General features: G+C 37.9%; 1 protein-coding gene across 7 annotated transcripts in view; it reads right to left on the reverse strand.

Moving 5' to 3' along the window:
• LOC143254335 (kazrin-like) overlaps window positions 1-20,442 on the reverse strand; it is a 136,255-nt gene that overhangs the window by 79,343 nt on the left and 36,470 nt on the right. Inside the window, exon 1 of one of the 7 annotated variants that reach the window (XM_076509364.1) lies at window positions 12,335-12,451. The exons of 3 other annotated variants lie outside the window; for them this stretch is intronic. Coding sequence is in view for 1 of the 4 variants with exons in the window: in XM_076509360.1 (XP_076365475.1) it covers window positions 532-565 (34 nt within the window). In the remaining 3 variants the exon portion in view is untranslated. Of the gene's footprint in view, window positions 1-531; window positions 717-7,074; window positions 7,496-10,046; window positions 10,175-12,334; window positions 12,452-20,442 lie in introns of those variants that run through there. 3 more of the 7 variants (XM_076509368.1, XM_076509363.1, XM_076509360.1) reach the window with 3 other exon arrangements.

Here is a 20,442-nt window from a genome sequence, read left to right on the forward strand (position 1 = left end):
ATGACTCTTCTTACCAAAATTCAGTACAAACCTACGATATAACACTTACAGTGAACACGAACATGAAATGCAAATTCGTACGCTATCAACGTCGCGTTTTTTACAATTAAAAGTAAGCGTATCTTTTTATTTATTTATTACTATTTAATTTACAAACCTAAAAAGAAATATTTACGAGGTGAAGCTATTTTTAAACATAACTGAAGTTCTATAGAGATGGAAAAACGAGTGTTTACTATATTTCGTAATTTAGTTAATTTTTACTGCTCTGTAAAGGCTAAAGAAGTTTTAAAAACCAGAAACGAAAAACTCTGAACTATTAAGCCACAAGTAAACTATCAACACATATGTCGAATAAAAGCAGTTATTATTTGAAGATAAGTGTGAAAGTTAACATTGTTTGTATAACGACGTCTGATATTCCTTTTGGGGTGTATTCCTTGACACAATTTGTTTGTGTGATTTCTGAAATTTACCGCCATAAAGATAGGTGGGAATCCAGTACTATTATTACAAAGCTCTTTGTCTTACCGTAATGGAGATCTTCCTGGCCCGATGAATACATAATCTGTATACACAGTTAACACTAATCTCTATAACATTAAACTGCATACTAATAGGTTGAACTAGTCGTCATTCTTGCTAAAACCCTGTTTAAAAATCGCTGAAACCTTGACCCGCTGTCGAGACACTTCTATTCAAACTCTTTTTTTTTTTTTTCCCACCTCACGTCCTCACTAGCGAAAACTGGGAGGAGTCAGGAAGCAGGCCACGTGACAACCTCGCGTTGAGCGCTTTGCGACGCAGGTCAAAGACTCTCTGATTATATCTTATTAAGTCGCTGTCAAATATAGTAACAAACTAAACAGTTGTGGCGGCAAGTTCTAGGCACGAAAAAAAAAGTGCACTGTCAGTAATCCATAGTGATAGAAGGGAAGATTGGGTCACATTTTAAATAAACCTTCGCGAGGAGAGACTAGTAAATACCGTGATGTAATAGGTATAGATAACATTAACAGATCTACCGTTATACGTTTATTATAATACCTACGCTTGTTTTATATAGTTTTCTTTTTTTGTCTAGAGGTATATTTTTTACTATGTATTGCACTAGTTCCGCCTGTTCTCGAAATTTATAGAACATTCTTGAGCGTACAAATCAACAATACTTGTTTGACGAAAGCAAATGAACATTGTTGAAATTTCTACAAACTCGCGTGATTCCTATAAAAAGCGAATAGTTGAGAGACAGGGAAAAAAATATTATTGAATAGCTACAGTCAGTGTGCTATAGGCCGAGGAAGATAAAATTGTGATTAACATCTATTAATCAGAAAACTATAGAATTTGACCAGAAACGTTTATAGATTTGGAACATTACAAACCTTTCAGCATCAGTGAATTACTTCGGGTGCTAGAATTTCTACGAGGACATTAAATATATTCGCTAGTAAAAATCAGCGGTGTAAGGATAGTCAAGCTAACTAGCTCAAGCGAGGTGCAACAGTATAAACTCAGAATTAATTTGCTCGTCATGGCCCTGGATCGTCGATAAAACATTAAGTTATAAGACACAGTATTGTTTGTAAGTTTGTAAAACTCGTGTATATAAACCATCATTTGTTTGTTTTGAATTTCGCGCAAAGCTACTCGAGGGCTATCTGCGCTAACCGTTCAGAATTTAGCAGTGTAAGTCTACAGGGAAGACAGCTAGTCATCACCACCCACCGCCAACTCTTGGGCTACTCTTTTACCAATGAATAGTGGGATTGACCGTAACACTATAACGCCCCCATGGCTGAAAGGGCAAGCATGTTTGGTTTGACTGGGATTCGAACCCGCGACCCTGAGATTACGAGTCGAGCGCCTTAACCACCTAGCCATGCCGGGTCGCCATCATTTATAATAACTATTAATAATAACCGTTATTATAATTTGTATTGTTTTTACGTTTGTATATTCAAATATATTTGTGTTAAAAAAAGGAAATTGTGTGTATCAATCTTGTTGGCAAATAACATATTAATGTAAAGTTAATGAACTACTAGATTCAAATAAAAAATTCCGGTTATCAGAAATAATAATTCGTAAAGTGCGTAACATAGTAAATGGTAGACTCGTCCGAAATAAATTATAATACATAACAAAGTAAAGTCATTTATGTTACATTGAAGGAGTTAAGACATTTACTGAATACTGAATAAAAAAATAATAATAAACTGTGTATTTGTTGTAAATCACAAAGCTACGCAATGGATTATATGTACTGTGCCCACTACGGGTATCGAAACCCGGTTTTTAGAGATGTAAATATTCAGGTTAGCTGCTGTGCCACTTGAAGGGGTGGGCTAAAAATAGAAAGAAGTGAGAACCCTATCAGTTCTCATTATGTAACACGATACTCGTGATTTTGTGTTTTACGTTAAGTAAATATTGTGAACGTTTGAAACCACTTATCCTAATGTCATTTACTCAAACTTTCTCAAGAACTTATCGCCACAGCTGATAACGATTTCAGGTTTAGTAATAACAACAACAATATTGTTTTCTTGTAGTTCTCTTACATTCAGTTACCTTTAAATACGGAGCTATTGTTGGTGTTAAACACTTTAACTTATATTTATATTTGTTCACAACACAAGTATACAAACTGAGCGACACAGAGAGACCATACCGTCCAGTTAATTAACTGATATACAAGAGAACAGATAAGGATAGCCAAATTTGTCATGATAACGAGATAAGATCCCACATAAGTATCTTGGTAATCAGTTATGTAATTAACGTTCACTTATCAGTGCTTGCGTACATGTGTATGGCTTTATTACAGTTGGCCTAAAACCATCAAAACACTTGAATAAAATCTTCGCTTCTACAAATAGATGTAGCTGTACCCCCCCCCTTTTCATAGCGCAGAAACAAATAAAACTGGTAAAAAAAACAGTTCTATCCAATTACCCGTAGCTTTAGCGGCAGTATATCCGAATTGCACATTCCACTAACATACCCCTATACCCCACCTTAGCGGGGAATTTAGTAGGATTACTACCCCTATATTTTAACGAAGGCTTATATTACGTGCTTATATGCTAACTGACTACACAACTGCAAAACAAAATGCATACACATTATTTGTCGGAAATAGCGCGAGCTCTCGAGCAGGCCTTATTATGGCCTGCTTGCTATGCTGTGCGTGGCATTAAGTGAAAACTATCAGCAGAACTGAATATGATAGATGTGATATGGTTAATATGTTATGACATTGTTTTATATTCTGTAATAAGTTTTTATAATTAATTAGCAAATTGTAGCAGCTGATGGTAAAGTTCGTGCAAATTTGTTACGATTTATTATAAGAAGTTGTAGATTCAAAAACGTGTTTTTCGAAATAATGACATTAATTTACAAAAATATAAATATATTTATTTATAAATCATTTATAAAAAAATTATACATAAAAAAGTAAATAGCTTGTTAACCAAACATCAATTAATGTAAACCAATGACTATTCTTACAATGTAATAACAAACACGGAAACTACTTCAAGCGATCATAAGGTGGAGGATAGGCTTAACTGATGTGAAAAAGGATCAACTCTCATTTATTTCTGAAATAAACACTGCGCGTGTAGAAGAGGCACTACTATAACACAGTAGTATTACTGAAAATAATCACTGCACGTGTAGAAGAGGCACTACTATAATACACAAGTATTACTGAAAATAAACACTGCGCGTGTAGAAGAGGCACTACTATAATACACTAGTATTCCTGAAAATAAACACTGCGCGTGTAGAAGAGGCACTACTATAACACAGTAGTATTACTGAAAATAATCACTGCACGTGTAGAAGAGGCACTACTATAATACAGTAGTATTACTGAAAATAAACACTGCACGTGTAGAAGAGGCACTACTATAATACAGTAGGATTCCTGAAAATAAACACTGCACGTGTAGAAGAGGCACTACTATAATACAGTAGTATTCTTGAAAATAAACACTGCGCGTGTAGAAGAGGCACTACTGTAATACAGTAGTATTACTGAAAATAAACACTGCACGTGTAGAAGAGGCACTACTATAATACAGTAGTATTCTTGAAAATAAACACTGCACGTGTAGAAGAGGCACTACTATAATACAGTAGTATTCTTGAAAATAAACACTGCGCGTGTAGAAGAGGCACTACTATAATACAGTAGTATTCTTGAAAATAAACACTGCGCGTGTAGAAGAGGCACTACTATATTACAGTAGTATTACTGAAAATAAACACTGCAGTGTAGAAGAGGCACCACTATAATACAGTAGTATTACTGAAAATAAACACTGCACGTGTAGAAGAGGCACTACTATAATACAGTAGTATTACTGAAAATAAACACTGCACGTGTAGAAGAGGCACTACTATAATACAGTAGTATTCCTGAAAATAAACACTGCGCGTGTAGAAGAGGCACTACTATAATACAGTAGTATTCCTGAAAATAAACACTGCACGTGTAGAAGAGGCACTACTATAATACAGTAGTATTACTGAAAATAAACACTGCAGTGTAGAAGAGGCACTACTATAATACAGCACTATTACTGAAAATAAACACTGCACGTGTAGAAGAGGCACTACTATAATACAGTAGTATTCCTGAAAATAAACACTGCGCGTGTAGAAGAGGCACTACTATAATGTTATAATTAGAGGGAAGGCAACAAGTAAACACCACCCACCGCCAACTCTTGGGCTACCTTTTTTACCAACAAGCAGTGATATGGCTGTTAAATGAATACATAATTAGATAAATACGATCAGACAGGTAAAAAGGATCTTACTTACCCAATTATTATAAGATAAGCTTTACAATACTATCTGCTAAATTTGTTCCCACACTCGGTTTCATCTCAACATCAATTTTCCCTTGACAACAATATGTCACGTGTTTTTATCACAAGTGTCACGTAGCTTATTCATAACACTACTATAGACATTTGTTGTGTCTACTCTCTACATAAAGCAAAATTAATAAAACATGTATCATGTATTTATGAAACTGGCATTAACACTTCCAGCAGTCCAGCATGGTCAGGTGGTTAAGGTACTCGACTCATAGTCTGAGTGTCGCGGGCTCGAATCCTTGTCATCGAATATGATCGCCCCTTTCAGCCGTGGGTATGTTATAATGTGACGGTTAATCCCATTATTTGCTGGTAAAAGAATAGCCCAACCCTCTCAGCCGTGGGAACATTATAATGTGATGTTCAATTCCACTATTCGTTGGTAATAGAGTAGCCCAAGTGTTAGCGGTGGGTGGTGATGACTATCCGCCTTCCATTTAGTCCTACACTGCTAAATTAGGGACGGCTAGCGCAGAAAGCCCTCGTGTAGCTTTGGGCGAAATTCCAAAAAGAAACAAACAAACACTTCTAGTGGAATTGTTCTCAAAAAATGATTCAAATTTCTTGTTATTTTAAAGTTTGGATCGTTTTTATATGAGACTGTTTTTTGTTTTTGTTTCATAAAATGATTGTCCAACGTCATTGCTGAAGATATTAACTAAATACAGGAAATATATGACTGAGTATTAAAGTGAGAAGTGTACAAACAAGTAAACACTTGTATTTTCACCAAATAGGACGAGGGTCATAATTCTGAGCTACTGACCAAAGAGAAAGTAGCCAGTAAGAATAATTCTACCATCCTTCATTGGTTCTAAGGACTTTACTGCCACTTCTATAGGGTGTTCGGAAAGTCACTGGGCAGTTTTGTAATCATATACATATATAAGTGCACAGTGACTTTCCGAACACCTGTATAACAGACCCACGACTTAAAATGCAGAGAACCCGACTGGTCAATTCCAACAGTCAAAGCTAAAATTACAGGACCAACCTAAACCCTAATTCTTTTCTGAACATCGTACATTTATAAACAGGGTTTAGTTCACTACCAACTCAAGCCGTGTCCGAACATTGTTAAGTTACAGAGAGTTACTTAAATGTATTTGCACAAGACACAGTTTCGTACAGCATTTATAACGCACGTTCAATTAGGTAGTTTAGTTGTTAAACATAAGCGACATCATGAGATGTAAGTGTCGTTTTCACCGAGGGGGATCGAATCATACATTTCAGCGTTATGAACCCTAAACCTTGCCATTGAACCAGCTTAATACGCTTACGTAACACTTTGAATATAGTTTGTTTGTTTATTTGTTTAATTTCGCGCAAAGCTACACGAAGGCTATCTGCGCTAGCCGTTCTTAATTTTGTAGTGAAAGAATAGATGGAAAGCAACTAGTCATCACCACCCACCGTCAACTCTTGAGCTACTCTTTTACCAACGGATAGGGGGATTAGTCATCACATTATAACGCTTCCGCCTTTCGAAACGTCGTCCTCTGCACTTGTGTCTCCACAAACAGGCAGTTGCCGTCCCTTCTACAAAGTTTCATCATGAATAATCCGCCTAAACAGTCTATCAAATAATACAGTAACAGTTATGTGAAAATACATGCATCTGTGTTCTAAGATATATGAATTTATAAATAGTCCTAAAGGAAAATCTTATATTAACCTAAGTGCATATATTAAGATGCTCTTTCCCTAAAAATATATTTTAGAAGTGTTTTGCGCCATCTAACGGTTCAAAAGCAAAGTTGTCGGAAATTTTCTAATTAATGCATACAACATTTAGTAGCAAGCAGAAACTTGTCTGTAAATGAAACTTATTAATAGTTGTTGAACACTTGTTTTTCTTGTAATAACTACGTTTTCATGATAATTGACCACTGTCTTCTAGTTTTTGACTCGTAATCTGAGGGTCGTGAGTTCGAATCCCCGTCACACCAAACATGCTCGCCCTTTCAGCCGTGGGGGAGTTGTAATGTAACGGTCAATCCCACTATTCGTTGATAAAAGAGTAACCCAAGAGTTAGCGGTGGGTGGTGATGACCAGCTGCCTTCCCTCTAGTCTTACACTGCTAAATTAGAGACGGCTAGCGCAGATAGCCCTCGTGTAGCTTTGCGCGAAATTCAAAAAACAAACAAACAAACAATCTCGTTTTTGACTTACGTTTCGAACTATAGTTCCTTCTGTGGCAAACACATGCACAGGTTTTACATGAAAACCATGTCACTGGGAAAGTCAGATATTGACGATCGTTATACAGTAGAGTTGAGCAAAGGTCATAACACAGCTATCAATACGTGTTCCTTGATTTACAGCATTTTAAACTATCCAGTTGATTAGATAAACTTGTACGTCCACTGGTAAGACAAGAACCTTGAAAACATAACTGGCAATTCTATAACAGCCCTTCACACTCTGACCTTGAAACGCCTCTGATTGTTAAAAAAGCGCACTTGCCCTGTTCGCCAGCAAAGATACACAGGATTATCCACTAGGTGTCACTTTGTTGTTGTGAAGGGACAAATTAATTTAAAAGTCTGATACCACATAGAGAAGTACTACACGCATCTATAATACCCCTATGTGAGTGGGTGCCAGCGCGTGAAAATCGTACTCTAGGACCACATCACTACCGTGTTTCTCCGATAATAAGACCTACCCATAAAATAAGACCTAGTGTGATTTTTGGGGATAGTTTTAATATAAGCCCTACCCTTAAAATAAGCCCTAGTTAAGAGTGGCAGGAAGAGGAAAGAAATAAAAAAAATTAATTTATTAATTAGTTTAATAGTTAATTAATTAGTTTGTTTAAGTATTAATCAGTTAGTTTAATAGTTTAATAATAGTTTATTTTAAATGGTTAGTTTAATAGTTTTACTTTGTAACTTCATTTTTTTTAATATATCAAAATAAGACATCCCCCGAAAATAAGCCCTAGTGTCATATTTTGGAGTGAAAATTAATATAAGCCCTGTCTTATTTTCGGAGAAACACGGTAGTTCTGAAGCGATAACTTTGGCGGTTGAAAATAATAGCTTACTGAAAACCAATATATTAAAACAAATGTACAAGTGAATGTTATTTTAGGACGTCCTTTATTCTTACGTTACTTGTCAAACTCGGAGTCTAACGCGGGCCTCGCACGGCCATGTGGTTAAGGTACTCGACTCGATAACATGCTCGTTAAATTCAAAGATAGGGTAGTAATATGAGCTTCAAAGTTCATTTCTTACTCTTGTATGTTGACTGTTTCCCTGAGGCCCGGCATGGCCAGGTGGGTTAAGGCGTTCGACTCGTATTCTGAGGGGTGCGGGTTCGAATCTCCGTCGCACCAAACATACTCGCCCTTTCAGCCGTGGGGGCGTTATAATGTTCCGGTCAATCCCACTATTCGTTTGTTAAAGAGCAACCCAAGAGTTTGAGATGGGTGGTGATGACTAGCTGCCTTCCCTCTAGTCTTACACTGCTTAATTAGGGACGGCTTGCGCGGATAGCCCTCGTGTAGCTTTGAGCGAAATTCAACAAACAAACAAACAGAGTCTAACAGCGAATAAAAGTTCAGAATAACCAACGATAATGTAACTGTATGCTAGTTTTTGCTTTTTTTATTACCTATTTAATGCATTATGCAAAAGCAAAGAAGAATCGAACAAGTACTACACTGTATTGCTTTATATTTCTGGCTACCAGTTTTCTCACAACTGGAATCTATTCACGGATTCACGAAAAGCCATGTTTTTAAATCTCAAACGTACAGAGGAATTGAATTCACTAAGTGAAACATTTAGAACATAAAAACCTCATGCTTTTTGAACATTTATCAATCAAAACGACTGTAAGAAAACGACAAAATGCTTTTCGTGTAAAAACAACAAAATAAAAAACGATACCCGTAGTAGACAGAGCACATTGTGTAGCTTTGTGCTTAATCCCAAAGAATCAATAATAATAATAAAAAAACCTTTCCTGTTTCATATTTCTGTATCACCTGTTACAAGACGCCGCACTTCGCTTTACCTCGACAGGGGTACGACTTGTTGCAGGTCTCTTTATAGATGGTCCTTGTAACTCAAGATGATTAGTATTCCAATATTTCTCAAACCAGTTAGTACAATGAATATTTTTGTATTGAAAAATCTAGAAACCCGATCGGTACACATCTTTATGATAAGTGTATAAATGTTATGCGATGAAAGGGTTTTAACATAACGTTTCGAAAAGCGATCGATTTTCAATGGTATCACACTACCTACGAAAACCCAATTAATATCAAAATGTTGTTCTTATACAAGCCATTCCACCGCGACTTCTATATTGATTATGACTGTCGCATGAGTAGCTTGTAGTTGTCATAGTTGAACTTTAAAATCCTTAAATATATTCAGCACCGTTCGATCGCTTCGACACAATTCTGTTACCTCACTCGAATTTTTTGTGTTGTTCATTAGTTTAATTTTAGTTTTGCATATCCTTACGTATCAATGAAGACACTTTAAGTCTGTCTGAAATTAAGCACAAAGCTTCACAATGGGCTACCTGTGCTCTGCTCACAACGAGTTTCGAAACCCAGTGTCTGGCGTTATAAGTCCGCAGACATTGCTAATTAACCAATTGAACACGCCAATGAAATTATCTTCTTGTTTACACGGTAGGGTGGTTGTAATCATGTTAAAGCTATAGGAAATTAATCATTCAGTATCTTTGTGTGGGCCTGGCATGGCCAAGCGCGTAAGGCGTGCGACTCGTAATCCGAGGGTCGCGGGTTCGCGCCCGCGTCGTGCTAAACATGCTCGCCCTCCCAGCCGTGGGGGTGTATAATGTGACGGTCAATCCCACTATTCGTTGGTAAAAGAGTAGCCCAAGAGTTGGCGGTGGGTGGTGATGACTAGCTGCCTTCCCTCTAGTCTTACACTGCTAAATTAGGGACGGCTAGCACAGATAGCCCTCGAGTAGCTTTGTGCGAAATTCCAAAAACAAACAAACAAACAAACATCTTTGTGTGTGTCAGACAAATAAGATTCCACAAGAATATGGGATGACATGATTGACGTTCTGATAATTCACTGAACTGCGTTAATATACCAACACCCCGAGTACTTTGTTTTCGAGAGAGAAAAAAGAAGTCTTACATATACCTCTGTTATTTCCTTGAAGCACTCCAAATGTTGTTCTCTTTGTCTATTCCAGAAGGTATTTTTAGTTTCTCCACTGACGTTATACACCGAATAAATGTTTACTTGTGTAAAAGCTTCAACATTTTGAATTGGATGTAAGAGAACCTCTAAACAGTATAAGTACAGAAATAAAGTAGGCCACCACGAAGGACTGGAACTTCTTCCAACAAATGACACTGTTAAATTAAAATGCTTTGATTTGGCCTAATGCCACTAACACTTTAGTTGTAACTGTCTCCGTTTATTCCTCACTGCCAACAATACACCCATAAGTAAACGGTATTCACTTAAACATTTTGTTTGTTTGCTCTGTTTTAGAGCAGAGAAACACGATGAACTGTCCACCCCGAGTATCGCGGGGATCAAACACAGAATACTAGGATTATAAACCTTCAAATGTATCAGCAAAACGTGTTTATATTTCTAACAAATAGTAACCACTGAACTGCTTTTATTGCACTAACAGACGCATAAACTCGAGTGTAAGACCTCTATGAACTGTTTCTGAATTTCAAAACAGTTACCGGTGCTGTTTAAGATAGTAAGTACAAAAACGAATCTGTACATTGGCCAACAACGTAGTTTATTGTAGACCTTCTGATTTTATGTCAGTTTCTATTTCCAAACGTAGTGGTAACCATGTATAAGACCAGTTGGAGTATTCGTCCGTTGGGCTGGTGAAAAAAAAAACTCATTAGTAACAAAGGGTAGATTGACTTATTGTTTGGGATTAAGTACACAGCGACACAATGGGCTATCTGTGCTCTGCCCGCCACGGGTATCGAAACCCAGTTTCTAGCGGTGTGAGTCCGCAGACATGCCACTGTGCTACTGCAAGGCATAGTGTAGAAAAGTGTGTTTTTCACCCCTTAAAGTAAAACATTCAAAGTGAAATAAAAATAAAGATATCAATACTGTGAAAAAAAGAAGACATTGTTTTCAAGAATTCTAACAATAAGAAATTAGATAGGGGTCCATCACCACCAACAATAAGAAATTAGAGAGGGGTCCATCACCACCAACAATAAGAAATTAGGTAGGGGTCCATCACCACCAACAATAAAAAATTAGAGAGGGGTCCATCACCACCAACAATAAGAAATTAGATAGGGGTCCATCACCACCAACAATAAGAAATTAGATAGGGGTCCATCACCACCAACAATAAGAAAGTAGAAAGGGGTCCATCACCACCAACAATAAGAAATTAGAGAGGGGTCCATCACCGCCAACAATAAGAAATTAGATAGGGTCCATCACCACCAACAATAAGAAATTAGAGAGGGTCCATCACCGCCAACAATAAGAAAGTAGATAGGGTCCATCACCACCAACAATAAGAAATTAGAGAGGGGTCCATCACCACCAACAATAAGAAATTAGAGAGGGGTCCATCACCACCAACAATAAGAAATTAGATAGGGGTCCATCACCACCAACAATAAGAAATTAGAGAGGGGTCCATCACCGCCAACAATAAGAAAGTAGATAGGGGTCCATCACCGCCAACAATAAGAAATTAGAGAGGGGTCCATCACCACCAACAATAAGAAATTAGAGAGGGGTCCATCACCACCAACAATAAAAAATTAGAGAGGGGTCCATCACCACCATCCCTCATGACCTACCACATGCCATCCTGTATTAAGTTGAATGCTGATTGATCAAAAAATGTGGAAACGTACAAGAAACAGATACACATACACATGTTAACACTTACCCATATCGAAGATGAGGGTCTAGCCCCACCTCTTCATGACCATCCTCATGTCATTCTATATTAATCAACTTTTTCGTACTGATTGATTACGAGCTATAAGGAACAGTTCGGTTTTTTTCAATTTCTCTCAAAGCTGCACAAGGGCTATCTGCGCTAGCCGTTCCTAATTCAGCAGTGTAAGACTAGAGGGAAGGAAGCTAGTCGTCACCACCCACTGCCAACTCTTGGGTTACTCTTGACTGTCATATTTAACACCCCACCCGGCCGAAAGGGCAAGCATGTTTGGTGTGGCGGGATTTGAACCCTCGACCCTCGGATTACGAGTCGAGTACCTTAACCACCTGGCCTATAAGGAACAGAAGGCTCAAAGATGCGGCCAAACATCCAGAAAGTAGCTTTATATATTAGATGAAGAAAGCAAAGCCTATACAATATTGTGAATACATATATTTATTATTTTAATATTTATCTATGATATTCTATATAATCACAGTGTTTTGCTTGCTTAAAAATAATATGTAGCACATACCTTTTATCGCAGAAGTTGTGTTACATCAAGTAACATAAACTCACCACATGTACTGTTTGTAAGTGTCACAGACCTTACGAAAATAAATGCTCCGAGTTTTAAAGCTACAGTGCGTGTAGAGTGAGCCACGTGGAATGAAAAGCATGCAATGTAAATATATATTCGTTGAACTTCAGACTTGTGGAAACTTAATCTTAGCTACTGCTTGACGAAATGTGTTTTTTTTAATAGATTCCAAATATTACAAGGACAAAAACTCGAAATCTGAATCTAAGAAATGCCTTCGTCACAAACTACCAGTGAAGATTTTCACCAAAGTTGTTTTAGCCAGTCAACATGAACTGTTAAAATGTGCTGTTAAAGGTGCAAGTGTGTTTACCCTGACATAATCACGTGCTTCCTCACATGGGAAAATGTTAGCCTGACATGTGTCTTCTACCTACAGTTTTACTCAAATCCACCCCCGACCCGAAGGAGTGTGTGTTAAAAAAATAGAATAAAAGTTCAGTTATATTCCGTGTTCAGTTGTCCCCTAAAAGGACAAAAATCAATAACATACAGTTAGGTCCACGAACTAACTAAAGAACAAAATGGTCATTTTTGTTTGTTGCAGCTACGAGAGAGTTTTCCGAGTTCGTTCTTAATTTCGAAGTAATATACAAGAGGGAAGGACGCTAACTAGTTAAAATTACCTACCGCTAACTCCTGTACTTTTCTTAGCAGACAAAAGTTCATGCTCTCGCGGTACCAAATTACAGAGCGTAATGTTTTTATATTTCGTAGTAACGGGACGCGAGCCAGGAATCTCAGATTCACTAAACGCACGCTAAGTACTTGGCTTGATCCACAGAGTAGGTTATATTTATCTGTAGCAGTTCTCCCGTGTAACTGTTAAAGGTAAGATTGCCCCCAGCGACGTACAACGCTACCAACTGGGTTTCGATACCAGTGGTGGACAGAGCACAGATAGCTCCTCGTGCAGCTTTGTGTTTACTTACAAACAAGCAAACGAAGTATTATGTAAAAACAAACAACAACTTATATTCGGATAATAATTCAAATACAACAATCATATACCGCACATTAGACACTTTTAAAGCATTTAACTTAGAAAAAGCTAATTGGTTCTTAAAGTAGAAACTTTACGCATCACTGTCGACTTCTCTAACAAACGACCACCACGCTCTCTTAAATACAACTTTTTCAAATTTGTTTCTGTCTAAATATTAGTCCCTTAGAGACCTCTTTTCCCTCCTCATATCCCGATTACCTCTACCACCACTTTATATTCTGATTACTCCCACTACATCCCGCCCTTTAGGTCACTCCTAACGCCCATTTTACCCGTTTTCTGTTCAGTTTCCACTGGCTATACTGGTTTTTCCCACTCGGAAGGTACTTCAACCACACCTCAAAAGTACTGTCAAGAATGGAAAATTGAGGCCCTTTCCCTAAGAATGTTAGCTAGCTATCTGTGTGAACAAATACGAAATACAAAAGACAAGAAGATGGTAACACATGATAAGATCGGTCAAGTAGTATATTATTTCACTCTGTGGTAAAGCTCCTGTGAACACAATTAAAGGTACTCACCACAAATATCTAATATGCCTTCTTTTATTTTGTCTTGAAATTCTGCTACCACTACAACGCTGAGAGATGAACGCCACACAGATATTATTTTAAATATCTCTTTTTAGGTAACTTTTTATTTTGTTCGGGATACACTAGGGGGAGGACATGCCATATTCTACCTCCCAATTCTAAAAAAAATGAAGGGGTATCTGCGCTAGCCGTCCCTAATTTAGCATTGTAAGATTAGAGGGAAGGCAGCTAGTCATCACCACCCACCGCCAACGTTTGGGCTACTCTTTTACCAACGAATAGTGGGATTGACTGTTACATTATAACGCCCCAACGGCTGAAAGGGCGAGCATGTTTGCAAAACAACAACAACTGACGGTGTTTGTTAATTAAGAAAGCACAAATTATATAACGGCCAGTGTTTGATAATGTTCCATTTCTTTTCGTTACTAAATTTTTAAGGGCATTAGATGCCAATTGCATATCATGTTTTGTACTCGTTTAAGTGATTAAATATTCGGGTATTTAAATGTGTCCTGTTTCAGGAAGGGGGGAATTACAAAACACCTTTGTTGCAAAACCCCTAAAACTAAATAGCTCACGTACACCATTGGACAGCTTTCAGTTACCATGCATGAAATTAGGGTAGTCGAGGCAGCTACCTCTGGTCCCGTCAGTGGCTTTCAGGGGTTAACAAATCACGCTGTGAGCCATCAGGATACATGGCTGCTTATTAATGACACAATCCACAGCTTTAGACAAATGTCATTCACATCAAAAACTCAAAGATGTCATTAAAGTTTAATCTTAGTTCTCTGGTCATTTTAAGTTGGATATTTATCATTTTATCTATAACTGGTTTTACAAAGTGTTTTGTTGTTCGATGACAAAATTCTATTATTCAAGAGTTTCAGGGTATATCCTTAGTGCTAGGCCTCATCATGAACTCTGGTGTGACGACCGTATCATTTGTTCGTTTTAGCGCAAAGATAAACATTGGGATAATTGTGTTTTGTCTACCGCGAAGACTCTACCCTAGGAATTCATCGTTGTAAGCCAGTAAACTTACGACTGATACACGAGCGACTACTACTGTGACTACGGAATTATAAACCACAATAAAGAAAGGTCACAGTAAACATATATATATATGTATATTACAGAATATTTGTCTGTTTGTTTACAATTAAGCTATCTATGCTCTGCCCACCACGTGTATCGAAACCCGTTTTCTCGCGTTGTTAATTCACAAACATACTTCTATACCACTGGAGGTCTATTACAAAATAATTAATTGTCAGAAACCGTTTACATTGAATTTAAGTTTTGAACGGGCCGGCATGGCCAGGTGGTTAAGGCACTCGACTTCTTATCTGAGGGTCGCGAGTTCGAATCCCCGTCACACCAAACATGCTCGCCCTTTCAGCCGTGGGGGCGTTGTAATGTGACGGCCAATCCCACTATTCGTTGGTAAAAGAGTAGCACAAGAGTTGGCGGTGGGTGGTGATTACTAGTCCCTCTACTCTTACACTGCTAAATTAGGGACGGCTAGCGCAGATAGCCCTCCAGTAGCTTTACGCGAAATTCAAAACAAACGAAACCAAACCAAACCAAGTTTTGAACGATGGTTTTGTAGAGTCAGAACAGCGCCTCTAGTTTAATGGCTTGCACGTAATTAAAACCAGTACATATGAAACAAACGTGATTTAATACTACAATATTTTGTAGGATTAAATGCGTGTGTTTAAAATGCTGTATACACTCAGATTGCATAAAAAAAACAGTCTTTTAATGACTCATATAAACAATAATATTCAATACAAGTGTCTGGTAATTAGAAACAAATTAAATGCTTCAAACACATCTTACACATGCATGCATAATTTTAGAACATGGCATTTATTATTACTCAGTTGATGGTACAGGATAGAGTTTATAACACTAATTAGGAACAATCATAAGTGTTTTACTGAAACTAGCTAACAAACTAATAATCAAACAGTTAATGGAATACATGTTCAAAAGATAATCTTCTTAATTTCAGTTTTAAACAGCGATTACGTAAACTCGTAAAATTCCAAATGAAGGTGTATTCTTAAGAAAGCAAATCACTATATGCAGTTAATAGAATGGTGTTACAATAAATGTTTTATAAACATTAAATATTGTCAATAGATGGCAGCACCACAATATCTTGTCCTAACGCTGATAATCTCGAGGTTTATAATAACAATGCAAAACTCTGTATATAAAAATTACGTTAAGAAATTGATTTCGTTGGCTCAGTTATAATTTTGATGCCGCTTAACTCTAATTACAAAAGAAAAAAGATTCAGTTAATATGCAATCTCTTGTTGATTAAGATTCCAATGAAACGAATTTTCGAATTATAATTAGTCATTTTTTTTCCTCTTAGATAATTTACACTCTTTTTGTGATAATGGAATTTATAAAAATTGTATTGTAGAGCATAAAAATAGCACACGTTAGTTAACAGTTATATTACAAGTTACACTGGGGTTAATGACAAAGAGGTTGGTTCTCCAAGTAGTTAGGGCTCTCTACTCGTAATTCGGAAGTCACAACTTCGATTCCCTGTCACACTAAACATGCTCACCTTTTGAGCCGTTGGGGGAGTTGTAATGTGACGGTCAGTCTCACTGTTTGTTGGTAACAGAGTAGCTCGAGAGTTGGCAGTGGGTAGTGATGACTAGCTGCATTCCCTCTCGTCTTACACTCTACTAAATTATGGACGACTAGTGAAAATAGCCCCGTATAGCTTTGCGCGAAATTTAAAAAAAACAAAAATAAAACTGTCCACACTAGAATTATAGGCTGTTTTACTTCTGTTTTCAATATTTCACAATGGTCCAGCATGGCCAGGTGGATAAGGCACTCGACTCGTGATCCGAGGGTCGCGGGTTCGAATCCCCATCACACCAAACATGCTCGCCCTTTCAGCCGTAGGGGCGTCATAATTTAACGCCATGGAGTCCTACAAGGAGACACAAAATAAAGTCAAACTATGATGGTGGATCCACGTCAGAAAGTGATGGGCACTTTACCACAACAGCACTAGATATAATATAAAGTCTGAAAAACCAATTGAGAATATCCAATACTAGCATCCAATGGACCTTGGGGGTGACAACAATATCACCTGTCTGCAGGAGTCCAAGGTCAAAGTGATATGTTGCAATGTCCCTAACACCATCCAGATACCCAGATTCTCTCCTCTATTCCATCAGTCGCCACGTATGTTAAAAACGTGGGTCTTTACTTCACATATAAACATGATTATAATACATTTATATGCACTTCGTAGCCACTTTATTAGATACGCTTACATACTACCGAGTAGGACTCCATTTTGCCTCTAGAATAGCCTGAGTTCTTCGCAACATGAATTCAACAAGATGCTGGAAACATTCCTTATGGATTTTGGTCCATGCTGACTTGATAGCACCATGCAGTTCCTGCAGATTTGTTGGCTACATATTGATACTGTGAACCTCCCGTTCCACCTTATCCCAAAGGTGCTCTATTGGATTAAGATCTGGGGACTGTGCAGACCATAGGAGTAAAATAACGTCACTGTCATTTTCGTGGAACCATCTTGAGACGACGCGTACTTTGCGACATGACACATTATCCTGTTGGAAGTAGCCCTTGAAAAACTGGCAGACAGTGGCCATAAAGGGATACGCATAGTAAGCTACAATGCTTGGGTATTATGTGGCATTCATTTGATGTTCAATTAGTATTAAGAGGCCTAACATTTGCCAAGAAAATATTCCCCGCATCATTACACCACCACAGGCCTGTAGCATTAACACAAGGCAGGATGGTTCCATGGATTCATGTTGTTTACGTCAAATTCTGACTCCACCATCTGCATGTGGCAGCAGAAATCAAGATTCGGCAGACCAGATGACGTTTTCCCAATCTTTGATTGTCCAATTTTGGAGATGCTGTGTCCACCTCTACTTCCTGTTTTTAGCTGACAGAAGTGGAATCCGGCGTAGTCTTCTGTTGCTGTAGCCCCTCCGCTTCAAGATTCGACACACTGTGCATTCAGAAATGCTCTTCTGCACACCATTGTTATAAAAAGTAGTCGTTCCAGTACTTGTGTCCTTCCTATCAGCTTGAACGAGTGTGGTCATTCACCTCTGATCTCTATCATGTTTTTGCCCCCAGAATTGCCGTTCACTGGATGATGCCCTCCGCTGGTACAGCAATAAGTCTATGGATTTACAACACTAAAATCGGGGGTTCGATTCCCGTCGGTGGGCTCAGCAGATAGCCCTATGTGGCTTTGATAAAAGAAAACACACAAACACACTTACTAGATGTTTTTTTGTCTTTTGCACCATTCCCAGGAGGTCAGCAGCTTCTGAAATGCTGGAACAACCATGTTTGGCACCAACAATCATTCCATGGTCAAAGTCACTTATATCACGCATCTTCCCCATTCTAGTATTTCGTCGAACAACAACTAAACCTCTCGACCATGTCTAAATGTTTTATATATTGAGCTGCAGCCACATGATTCGCTGTTTGGCTATTTGCGTTAAAGAGCAGGTGTACCTAATACAGTGGCCACTGAGTGTATATATAAAACTATGATATCCTCAGAAACTTATATGTAATGATAATACAGACTCATATACAATAGATAATGTTGGCCTTTACGTTACACGTAACCATGATATGTAACGCATTTACTATCATGTATTCATTTTATTACTTATGTTTGTTTCAGTTTACTACACATGTTGTTGTTTTTAAAGTCACAATCTTCTTTAAGAGGTTACAGTTTATTTAACTAAATATAGCTAACATTCGTGTTCTATAGGGCCCGTCATAACCAAGTGTGTTAAGCCGTTCGACTCGTAATCCGAGGGTCGCGGGTTCGAATCCCGGTCACACCAAACATGCTCGCCCTTTCAGCCGTGAGAACGTTATAATGGCATGGTCAATCCCACTATTCATTGGTAAAACAATAGCCCAAGAGTTGGCAGTAGGTGATGGCCCTCTAGTCTTACACTGCAAAATTATGGACGGCCAGATCAGATAGCCCTCGTCTGGCTTTGCACGAAATTCAGAACAAACATATCAAGCTATGAGAATGTTCACAAAAAAACACGTGTATCAATTTTCACACGTTTTTGTCCTTCCTAAGCAAAGTCATGGTGATAAAACACTTTACATTACATGTTTCATTATCCCTCCCGTATTAATTATACATATAACATATGTGTACTTTCAAAGCTTTTGACTTCATAATTTTGTTTTGAGCTCAACTTGAAGGTTATAAGAAGTGTTTAACAGTGTTTTTTTCAGCACGTGAATTTACCCAGTTTTAAGATTCAGTGTAGCCTCAAGCTTGGTTTCGGAAGTTTATAAATTTCTAGCGTTCTAGTTACGAACAAAAGACTAACCTTGGTGTAAAGACTTTGCTTTAACCTACGTCACCTGGTAACACTTAAGTTACGCATGTTTTACACGAAGCACAATTTCCTATGGAACATCTTGAGTCTTCACGTCACACGCTGAGTCTTCGCCAAGATGTCCATCTGGTGGAAGACATGAAACCTTTAAACCAGAGAGCAAGTCATGCATGAGAATGTATTGTAGTCTCTTCTCCCAAGACACAGGGATAAACAACAACATCTACTTCGTTATACAGTGGGAAGGCAGGACATTCAGTTGCGTGTGTCCGCAGTCTCAAGCACGTCTGTATTACGGGTCAACATCACCCAAGTCGAGCTAAATACATTCATGAAGCTTTTGTCGCACGCTCGAGCTAGATTTAAAACTGAGAGATGTTACGTCTCAAGGGAACAATCAGGCGTGTAGTCCAGAATTCAATGGGTTTTAAACAAGTATACGAAATTCTAAAGCAATGTTTTTAAAACGTTTAAAATTTTAATTAAAAATAGATTAAGATATAACTGACAACTTTGTTAATTTAGTAGCATTGCTTTTAATTTCAGGGGAAAAAATCTGTCATAAATAGAGGCATTATGCTTTGGTTTTTAAATTTCACGCAAAGCTACACGAGGGCTATCTACGCTACCTTAGTCCCTAAATTAGCAGTGTAAGACTAGAGGGAAAGCAACTAGTCATCACCATCCACCTCCAACTCTTTTACCAACGAATAGTGGGATTAATCGTCACATTATAACGCCCCCACGGCTGAAAGGGCGAGCATGTTTGGTTTGACGAGAATTCGAACCCGCGACCCTCGGATTACGAATCGAGTCCCTTAACCACTTGGCCATGCCGTGGCCTAGAGGTATTATGATTTAACTTGTAGTGGCGTTGCTAATGCCACGGGAACGGTTGGAAAACATTTCTGAATGCCATCAGTGATTTGATCTAATAATAAAGTGTGCAGAGAAAATCTTAAAACATGCCTAATGGTGTCTTTTGATGTCTCATCAATCAATAATGAAATTTTCAATATTGTGCTGAAAACGTAAATATGTAGTTGTCTTAGTTTCGATAAAATATTAAAAAAA

This window comes from Tachypleus tridentatus, chromosome 6 (genome assembly GCF_004210375.1).
Source record: "Tachypleus tridentatus isolate NWPU-2018 chromosome 6, ASM421037v1, whole genome shotgun sequence".
Taxonomy (NCBI): Eukaryota; Metazoa; Arthropoda; class Merostomata; order Xiphosura; family Limulidae; genus Tachypleus; species Tachypleus tridentatus.